We start from the raw sequence: 11,085 nt of genomic DNA on the forward strand, positions 1-11,085 counted from the left end.
CGAAATCTGGCTTTTTTTAGAGACAAGATCTTGCTCACTCTGGCTCAGGCTGGTCTTAAACTCATAAGCTCAGGCAATCTACCTGCCTCAGCCTCCCAGAGTGTTAGGATTACAGGTGTGAGCCACTGGCCCCAGATTTCTGCTTATAGTTTAAAGCCCATTTTTTCATCTTCTACGCTCAAAAGAGCTAGTCACCTCTAATATTTGTTAAAAGCCATCTAACTAAAAATGTAAGAATTTCTCTAGAAGTCTCCCTGACATTAATAGCCAATCAGGATGACATTACATCAAGTAAGCCAACAAAGGTTATATAGCTAGAGCCCAAAACATATCTAGTTTTACTAATCATTATTAAACTATTACAGATGACCACTTATGGGTTTAAACAAAGACTTGCTGAACTTGTTATGGTTTTTCACATCATCAATCCACCATAAATTTGTTCTATGGTTGGGCTTCCAAGTACCATCTTTTAAAATTTGTTTTTTTCAGATTTAAGAGGCACCCTTCATAGATAAATATTTGAAGGTCTCCAATTTAGAGTGATTCTCTCTTTTTCTCTCAACTGACACTTTCTTTTCTCCCTTACTCCTTCTCCCTACTCCCAACTCTAGTTCCAATTTCCACTTTCCTGTATGGTTTAAAACAAAAAGCACAACTAAAGTGCCTATCTAACTTTAGCATGCAGAAATTTAATGGAAACTGGGGATCACCCAATTCATATGTTTCTCAGACAGAAAAACTATTACTTTTTAGATAACTATCATTTAAATTAGTCTCAAAGTTTAGCACTAACCAACTATATTTTAAGTACACATCAATTTTTTTCTGTTTTGCAATTCTCTTCCAAATGATTTATTTTAGACTAATCTTCTAAGATAAAAACTATTCTTATCCCTTCATGTTCTAATTTCCAGTTAAAATTATTTTAATTTCTATAACTTCTCCTCAGAAATACTGTTCTCCCAGCCAGTGTCTTCAATTGCTTTTTGTTGTTTGGCCAAGAACAAAAATATTAAAGCCGAAAATCACTTACCAGAATTTTCAATAATCTGGATGCTAGTAATACTAATAAAATTTATGTTTTACTATGGCAGCATCTACAACAAAATAAAAGAGCTCACTCTGCCAATTAAATAGTGTAAACAAGAATTTCAGAATACTATTAAAATAATAGAACTTGGCCTGACAAGGTGGCTCACACCTGTTATCCTGGCACTTGGGAGGCCTAGGTGGGCGAATTGCTTGAGCTCATGAGTTCCAACCAGCCTGAGCCAGAGCAAATCCTCATCTCTAAAACTAGCAGGGCGTTGTGCCACGCACTTACCATCCCAACAACTCTAGAGGCTGAGGCAACAGGACTGCTTGAGCCCAAGAGTTTGAGGTTGCTGTGAGCTATGACGCCATAGCACTCTACCGAGGGCAACAAAGTGAAACTCCGTCTCAAAAAAAATAAATAAAAAATAAAGAAAGAATAAAACTGATATTTGTATCTTTTAAAAACTTTTTGTTTTTTCTTTTGGACAGAGGGTCTCACTATGTTGCGCAGTCTGGAGTGCAGTGGCATCATCATAGCTAAATGCAACCTCAAACTTCTGGAGTCAAGCAATCCTCCTGCCTCAGCCTCCTGAGTAGCTGAGACTATAAGCACGAACCACCATGCCCAGCTACTTTTTTTTGGTAGGGATGAGGGTCTTGCTATTTTGCTCAGGTTGATCCCAAACTCCTGGCCTCTAATGATCCTCCCACCTCAGCCTCCAAAATTGCCAAGATTATAGACATGAACTACAGCACCCAACAGAACCTAAAGCTGTTGCCCTGGCTAGAGTACCACAGCATCACAGCTCACAGTAACCTCCAACAACTGGGCTCAAGCGATTCTCCTGCCTCTGTCTCCCAAGTAGCTGGGACTACAGGTGCCTGCCACAATGCCCGGCTATTTTTTGGTTGCAGTCATCATTGTCATTTGGCAGGCCCAGGCTGGATTCAAACCCGCCAGCTCAGGTGTATGTGGCTAGTGCCTTAGCCGCTTGAGCCACAGGGACCAAGCTCTGGCTACTTTTGTTGTTGCAGTTGATGTTTTAGCTGACCCGGACTGGGTTCGAACCCGCCAGCCTCGGTCTATGTGACCAGCACCATAACCACCAAGCTACGGCGCCACCTGTATTTTCCACTTTAAGATTTAAGATATATATAGGCCGAACCAAATTTTAAAACTTTACTTAATGCTCATCAAGAGGAAACAACCAGTCACAGCATACTCATTAACAGAGTTCCAAGTGTGATTTTACCGCATACGGTAATCAAAGAAAGATTCTTGTATTTCAAAGATCCCTGTATTTCAAGGCAACTGTCAAAAAACAGAGCCAGGTTAGAGCCTAACTAGAAAGAAACCAGACTGGTACAATTTCTAAATGTTTATACTGATTAAGCTATAACCTCAAATGATCTATAATAATCCCACAAAAAATTATTAACTACAAAAGAAAAATACAATCTGAAATATTAAATTTCTCAATTACCACTAGCTGTTCACAAACATAAACCAAAGTTAATGGTAAGCCCATACAGTTCTCTCCTACCTTCCATTCCAAATTATAATCTGGCTAGAGATACAAAATAATCTAAAATTACACTTACCACTAGAACTTTCACAGAAGCTTTGTGAGGAATGGGAAGAGGCCTTCAACTGCTGGGCCTCCACACCTGGGCCTAGCTGCTTTGCATTAGCCTTTTTTGAGTCTTCAGTTAATGAGGTATCCGTTTTCTCTTGAGGCTGGGGCTGTTGTATCTCCTGGTCAGGTCTCAGAGGATCGTCTGCTCTCACTAACGGCAAGGGAAGCTGTGGAGAATCTTTCTCTACAGGTTCTTTTTCTGCAGTCATGGATTTCAGATCTCCTTCATATTCTATTCTCTTTTCTTCCTGGGCATCTAATCTATTCTCAGCACAAGGTTCTATTTCTGGAGCAACATCCTCCCACGACTGGGAATCTGAGCCTTTCTCCACACCCTCCAAAGGCTCACAAGAAACATCAACTCTGGGAGATGGCTCTTTGACATCTACAATGACAACACTTGAGTCCTCTGAAGTAGCTTCTTCCCAAGCTTCCTGATCTTTATGTTCTAATTCTTGGTCAAGTACTGGTAGCTTTTGGGGGGAATCGATACTAATCACACTGGTTTCAACTTCCATAGCTTCTGGGCATTCTTGTTTTGGAATTTCCTTTTGAAGACACAGCCCTTGGGACTGAGTTTCAGTCAGAGAAAGGTGTAATGGGACAGTCTCCATATTTTCTTCTTTGGGCTCCTCTCCTTGACTTTCACAAGGAGTCTCAGGGATTTCTTCCACCTCAGACTCTGAAGAACCCTCTTCTGGATGGTGTTCTTTAATTTCCATAGCTTCCTCCTGATCTAATACACTAGAGAGTGCTTCTGATTGAGTAGCAGGAGAAGGAACTGCCTGACTCCCTGAATCACAAGTAAGATCAATACAAACATCTTCTGCTACAGTTTCTTCTCTGCCTTTGCAACCAGTAGCTAAAATACTAATGTCATCCCTGGTCTCTGTGTCATCTCCCTTTGTTTTATCATCATTCTGACTCAGGTCTACTTGGCCATCCTGTGCTGGATTAATCAGGATACTATCATTTCCAGCAGAAACAAGCTTAGAATTGGGAACTGGAGACATGGGTTCAGTATCCTCAATCTGTGTGTTTTCTCCATCTTGATCAATCCTGTGAGAACTCAAGCTCTCCACCTTTGGGGACTGACTATACTCACTTGCAGAAAGCATCAATTTGCAAGAATCCCCTGTCAAAGATAAAGATAGCCCAATATCCTCAGTGGAATTCTTTGGTTCAATCTCTGAAGTTTTAGAACATTCAACAGTTAAAGATGAACTATGCAAATCTCCAACTTTCTTCCCATCATTTGATCGTTCCTCCAAACTTGGTGATGGAATGAAAATATCCTAAGGAAGAAGAGGAAAAAAAATCATCATTTGTTCATAATCATATTTCTTTTATATCTAATCTTTGCATTCATCTAAAATTTCTAAATCAATTATTTAAGAATTAAAGAACTCTAGACCATAAACTCAGAAACACAAAACTCACAATCACCAGTTTTTTCATCAACACAAGTCACTGTGTTTAGTGCTTTTCTTATGAAATTACTGATACAGAATAAGCAAAATTCAAACAAAAACTTAAAAGTACTATTTAATTTACCCTTTCAAAAATAGAAAGAAATTTAACTATACATGATCAAACTACTAAAATCATGTCATATATATGTGATGGGCCCTCAATTTCACAGCAATTTTTTAAACATATGCCTACATAGCCCATTTCAGTTCTCACAAAATGGGAACATGTACTCATTTTACTTCCACTATTTCTAAATATGCTGGCCATAAAGTAGATATAAAAATTGAAAGTTTACAATATCATTATAGTCAACAAAGAAATGCAAAGGAAAATCACAATAAAATACCATTACATACAACAAAAACAAGCAAAGTTTAAAAGGTTCACAAAACCAACTGATAGTGAGGATGTGGCACAAATGCAACTCTCATACCTTGCTGGTAGGAATGCAAATGTACCACCATTTTGGAAAACAGACAGTACCTTATAAAGTTAAATATACATTACTACATGACCTAGAAATTCTAATTGCAGGCATTTACCTAAGAGAAATAAAAATGCACGTCCACAGAAAGATGTGTATACAAATGATTATAGTAGTATGAATTACAATAACCAAAATGCAAATGTCTGTCAACTAATGAAGAATAAGCAAATTGTAAACACACATATTATGAAATACTACTCAACAATATAAAATATCAATACATACAACCACAGGAACACATCTCAAAATACAATAGAGCTCAAATACAAAAGAACATACATACTTTGATTCCAATTATATTAAATTCTCAAAAAAGCAAAACGACAGTGGCAGAAAACAGATGTGTGGATGGCTAGAGTAGGTGAGGGAAGCACACTGGGGAGTGGGAGATCAACCACAAAGAGTTACGAGGAAACTGTTTAGGGTGAGGGAACTGCTCTATACTTTGATGATGGTGATGGTTACACACGCGTATATAATTACCAAAATTCGTCAAACCATACAATTAAAATAACAATTTTACTTTATGTAACTAATAACATTTATTAAAAAAAAAACAAAGACATTTTTTATATAAAAATTTATTTATTTATGTATATACGTATGTATGTATTTGAGACAGAGTCTCACTCTGTCGCCCTGGGTAGAGTACCATGACCATGGGCTCATAATAGTTTACAGCAACCTCAAACTCTTGGGTTCAAGTGATCCTCTTGCAACAGCCTCCCCAGTAGCTAGGACTACTGGCACCTGTCACAACACCCAGCTATTTTTAGAAACCAGGTCTCGCTCCTGCTCAGGCTGGTCTCAAACTCATGAGCTCAGGCAATCCACCCACCTCAGCCTCCCAGAATGCTAGGATTACAGACCTGAGTCACCGCACCAGGCCTAGTTTTTCTATTTTTAGTAGAGATGGGGTCTTGATCGTGCTCAGGCTGCCGACAAACTTCCTGAACTGACGCAATCCACCTGCCTTGGCCTCCCAGAATGTTAGGATTATAAGCATAAGCCACCATGCACAGCCTATGTAAAAATTTACATTAAGTGTGTGTGACTTTGCCTAACATAAATGCTATAAAACTCTACACACAGCTGGTAAGACTACAATTTAATAGGATTTTTAAAATAATGAGGAATCAAAATAAGCAGCCAAACATTCTGTATATTCCATTTCTGGTATTTCAATGTTTAGTGTTATTGTTTATCTTATCAGATTGGAACAGTAGTCATAAATTTGAGCCTATTCATAGCCTCTCAGACATGACACTATAAATTGGTTCAATATTTCTAAATGACAATTTGGCAAAATACAATAGCCTTGGAATTCTATATACTCCTTAACCTAATAATTTCATTTCTGGGAAATTTATCAATGGAAACACACAGACATATAGCTACAAAATTATTCACTACTACATTACTATTTAGGATAGGAAACAGTATGAAATATCTTAAAGGTCTACTGATAGAAAAATCACTTAAGAATTATGATACATCTACATGATAGAATACTTTGTATCTACATACAATTATACTGTAGAAGGATTGGAAACCAGCCTGGGCCTGCCAAACAACAATGACAACTACAATCAAAAAATAGCCAAGCATTGTGGCAGGCACCTGTCATCCGAGTTACTTGGGAGGCTGAAGCAGGAGAATCTCTTGAGCCCAAGAGTTTGAGGTTGCTGTAAGCTGTGATGCCAGAGCACTCTACCCAGGGTAACGTAGTTGGTACTATCTCCAAAAAAAAGTGAATATTTTATTGTAGTCTTTTATATATTTTATGTAATTTTTCTTTCTTTTTTTTTTTTTTAAAGAGACAGAGTTTTACTTTGTCACTCTTGGTAGAGTGCAGTAGCGTCACAGCTCACAGAAACCTCCAGATCTTGGGCTTAGGCAATTCTCATGCCTCAGCCTGCTGAGTAGCAGGGAATATAGGAGTTCCTCCAAAAGGCCTGGATATTTTTTGTTGCAGTTTGGCCGGGGCTGGGTTTGAATCTACCACCCTCAGTATATGGAGCCGGCACTCTACTCACTGAGCCACAGGCGCTGCCCAATTTTCATGTATTTTTAAAGTTAATAAACATATCAAAAAAGTTGAGATGAGATGTTATTTCTGATAGGATAACTGATGATCTTATTTCTTTTACTTGTATATTACATATCTTCTGAAAGAAATATTTATTTTTTTCTCCTTTTGCAAATAATTCATTTTACAAACATTCACAGATAAGACATCACTAATAAAAATACAACTATGCTAGCTGGGCATTGTGGCAGATGCCTGTAGTCCCAGCTGCTCGGGAGGCTGAGACAAGAGAATCGCCTAAGCCCAAGAGCTAGAGGTTGCTGTGAGCTGTGACACCATTGCACTCTACAGAGGGCAATAAAGTGAGACTGTCTCTAAAAAAAAAAATACAACTACCTTTTTAAGAATGAAATTCAAATAACATAAAATTAACCCATTTTAGCCAGGCGTGGCGGCTCACACCTCTTATTCTAGCACTCTGGGAGGCCAAAGTGAGTGGATCGTTTGAGCTCATGAATTCAAAACCAGCCTGAGCAAAAAAAGTGAGACCCCCATTTCTACTAAAAATAGAAAAACTAAGGCAAAAGCATTACTTGAGCCCAAGAGTTGGAGGTTGCTGTGAGCTATGACATCACAGCACTCTACCCAAAGCAACAGCTTGAGACTCTGACTCAAAAAAAAAAAAAAAAAGGCTCAGCACCTGTAGCCCAATGGCTAAGGCACCAGCCACATACCCCAGAGCTGGTGGTTTCTAATCCAGGCCGGGCCAGCTAAACAACAATGACAACTGCAAAAACAACAAAAAAAGCCAACCATTCTGGTGAGCACCTGTAGTCCCAGCTACTTGGGAGGCTGAGGCAAGAGAATCACTTACGCCCAAGAATTTGAGGTTGCTGTGAGTTGTGATGCCATGACACTCTACCAAGGGCAAACACAGTGAGACTCTGTCTCAAAACAAACAAACAAAAAGAATGAGAGAAGTATTAACTATTAAACTATTTTCTACTAATCTTCTTTTTAGACCAGGCGTCCTCAAACTATGCCCCGCAGGCCACATAGGACCCACCTAGGCCAGATAATATCTGGCCTGTGGGTGTTTTTGCTGCCGCTGCCTGTCCTGCTTAGCAGCCAACTCAACAGGGCCCACAGTCTGGTCCTTCAATGGTCTGAGGGACAGCGAACGGGCCCCCTGTTTAAAAAGTTTGAGGACCCCTGTAAAGACTTTGCATCTTGGTAAAGGACCAAAATGACTATGCAATTAACAAGTTTATTAGAAACTTGATTAGCGGGTGGTGCCTGTGGCTCAAAGGAGTAGGGCACTGGCCCCATATGCTGGAGGTGGTAGGTTTAAACCTAGCTCCGGCCAAAAAAAAAAAAAACTTGATTAGCAGTTATCTCCTTATAAATATTTAAATCTTACAACATCAAAATGAGGCTGATTTGGACTCCAATCACCAAGGTATAGAAGAAAATAACAGATGTACAAGGGCTACGCAGTAAGACAAACATGTAGAAACTTCTTACCTAATAATGAAAACAGATAGAGTACTTTCAAATAAAAATCATGGATTGAATATACCCATACTCAGAAAACAAGGTTTTGTGAACCCCATTAATTAACGGTAAAGGATTTGTTTTTTCTTTTTGGAGACAGAGTCTATGTCACCCTGGGTAGAGTGCTGTAGTATCACAGCTCACAGCAACCTCCAACTCTTGGGCTTAAGCAATTTTCTTTTCTTTTTTTTTTTTTAATTTATTTTTATTTATTTATTTATTTTGCAGTTTTTGGCCGGGGCCGGGTTTGAACCCACACCTCCAGTATATGGAGTTGGCACCCTACTCCTCTGAGCCAGAGGCACCACCCGGCTTAAGCAATTTTCTTGCCTCAGCCTCCCAAGTAGCTGGGACTACAGGCACCTACAACACCCAGCTATTTTTTGGTTGTAGTTGTCATTGTTGTTTGGCAGGCCTGGGCTGGATTCAAACCCACCAGCTCCGGTGTATGTGGCTGGCACCCTAGCCACTTGAACTATAGGCACCAAGCCGGTAAAGGATTTTTTAAGTAAATGCTTTTAAGAAAAGGAGAAAAGAAGAAAAGCTAACTGCAAAAACATTCTGGAGGAATAGGAATCTGTTTAGCAGACTAATAAAAGCTGAATTCCTAAACCAGCAGTGGAGAAACCCAAGAAGAGTTATACCACAGTTTGATTTCCATATCCTCTCTGACTTATCCCAAGAGAGTAAAATAGAGTATCCCAGGACTGGAGAACACAAAGCAGAGTTATTAAAAAGTACCATATTGAAAACAAAGATTAAATTAAAACGTACATAATGAACAGAATCTGCACCTGCCTCCCAATGCTGCCTTTACCCAGCCCTCTTCCATTAAGAAACTTTTAGTATTTGGCCAGGAGCAGTGGCTCACGCCTGTAATCCTAGTACTATGAGAGGCCAAGGTGGGTGGATCGCCTGAGCTTTGGAGTTCAAGACTCGTCTGAGCAAAAGCTAGACCTCATCTCTAAAAACTAGCTGAGGATCAACTGGGTCCAAAAGTTTAATGTTGCTGTGAGCTATGACACCATAGCACTCTACTGAGGGCAACAAAGTGAGACTCTTGTCTCCAAAAAAAAAAGCCATGTCCACATACAAATCTAGTATAATGGCAGCCAGGCCTATACTCAGCACAGGAGGACTAGTCATTTTCCTAGGGTATGCAACCAGGGCAAGACAAGTGAAGATACTGACATTAGGGGGATAACAAACTCTAAGCACCAGCTCAGAGCTATTCATCATCTGTTTGGTATTTCATGCTTCAATATCAGCAAAAATCAAGATTATATCTGAGAAAAGACTCTAATTTGAAAGAAGTAAAAACAAGTAAAACTAATTAAAACCTATTTCGAAGAAACAGTGACTATTTCAGAAAGAAAAAGCATTTTTAAAAAACCTACTATTATTATCATTAGAGAGATAAGATAGCATACCCATAAATGCTATTATGGGTAATAATGCTATTTTTTTAAAGAATATTCAGAGGAAAAAAGAATTTAGATATTAAAAACCCAACAGTAGAAATTAATAATTCAGACAAAAATTAAAAGATGGGGTTTGGCACCTGTGGCTCAAGTGGCTAAGGTGCCAGCCACATACACCTAAGGTGGTAGGTTCAAATCCAGCCCAGGCCCGCCAAAACAACAATGATGGCTGCAACCAAAAAACAGCCGGGCGTTGTGGCAGGCGCCTGTGGTCCCAGCTACTTGGGAGGCTGAGGCAGGAGACTCGCTTGAGCCCAGGAGTTGGAGGTTGCTGTGAGCTGTGATGCCACAGCACTAAGGCTCTGTCTCAAAAAAAAAAGAATTAAAAGATGGTTGAACACAAGATTTGCATTGCACCTATAGGTATACATAAGAGAAATAAAACCATATCCTACCCAGGTACAGTGGTTCATACACTTTGGGAGGCTGAGGCAGGTCAATTACTTTAGCTGTGGAGTTGGAGACCAGTCTAAGCAAGAATGAGGCCCTGTCTCTACTTAAAACAGACAAATTAGCCAGGTATTGTGTCACATACCTATAGTCCCAGCTACTCTGGAAGCTAATGAAAGAGGATCACTTGACCTAGGAGTTTCAGGCTACAGTAAACTAAAATGATGCCACTACACTCTACCTGGGTGACAGAGCAAGACTCCGTCTCAAAAAAAAAAACCAAAAAACAAAAACTATGTCCACGTACAAATCTATGCATTAAAGTACACAGCTACACAGCACCATTATTCAAAATAGTCAAAAAAGGTAAACAAGCCAAATATCCATCAACTGATGGATGAATAAACACAGCACATACATACAATGGTATTATTCAGCAATAGAAAGGAATGAAATTCTAATACATGCTATGACATAGATGAACCCTGAAAAACATTATGCTAAAGGAAAGAAGCCAGTCACAAAAAATTATATGTTATATAATTCCATTTATATGAAACGTCCAGAATAGGAAAGTAGCTTAGGTAGTCTCAAAGGGCTGCAGGTGGAGGAAATGGAAGTGACTCCCAATTAGCATGGGATTTTGGGGGGTGATTAAAAAAAAGTTCTAAAATTAGATTGTGACTAATAGCTGAACAACTCTGAATATACTAAAAAGCATTAGATTATATACTTTTGTTTGTTTAGATTGCATACTTTAAATGGGTGAACCGTTTATATTGTGATTTTTTTTTAAATGGTTAAAAGAACTCATGCAGAAATTTGAAAAAGAGAGAGATGATGGAGTAGGACATAAAATTTAATAGTTAGAAGACTATTACAGTCAGGCATGGTGGCTCACACCTATAATCCTAACACCTTGGGAGGCTGAGACAGGTGGATTGGTGGAGTTCAGGAGTTCAAGACCAGCCTCAGGAACAGCAAGACCCTGTTTAC

At 39.1% G+C, this 11,085-nt stretch overlaps 1 protein-coding gene across 2 annotated transcripts in view; it reads right to left on the reverse strand.

Annotated features, from left to right (window-relative positions):
* TP53BP1 (tumor protein p53 binding protein 1) overlaps window positions 1-11,085 on the reverse strand; it is a 95,180-nt gene that overhangs the window by 51,555 nt on the left and 32,540 nt on the right. For both annotated transcript variants that reach the window (XM_023514242.1, XM_003791768.2), the window contains exon 12: window positions 2,641-3,970. In XM_023514242.1, the coding sequence (XP_023370010.1) occupies window positions 2,641-3,970 (1,330 nt within the window). The remainder of the gene's footprint in view (window positions 1-2,640; window positions 3,971-11,085) is intronic.

This window comes from Otolemur garnettii, unplaced genomic scaffold, assembly GCF_000181295.1.
Source record: "Otolemur garnettii isolate 467f Iridium unplaced genomic scaffold, OtoGar3 scaffold00050, whole genome shotgun sequence".
In the NCBI taxonomy this organism is placed as follows: domain Eukaryota; kingdom Metazoa; phylum Chordata; class Mammalia; order Primates; family Galagidae; genus Otolemur; species Otolemur garnettii.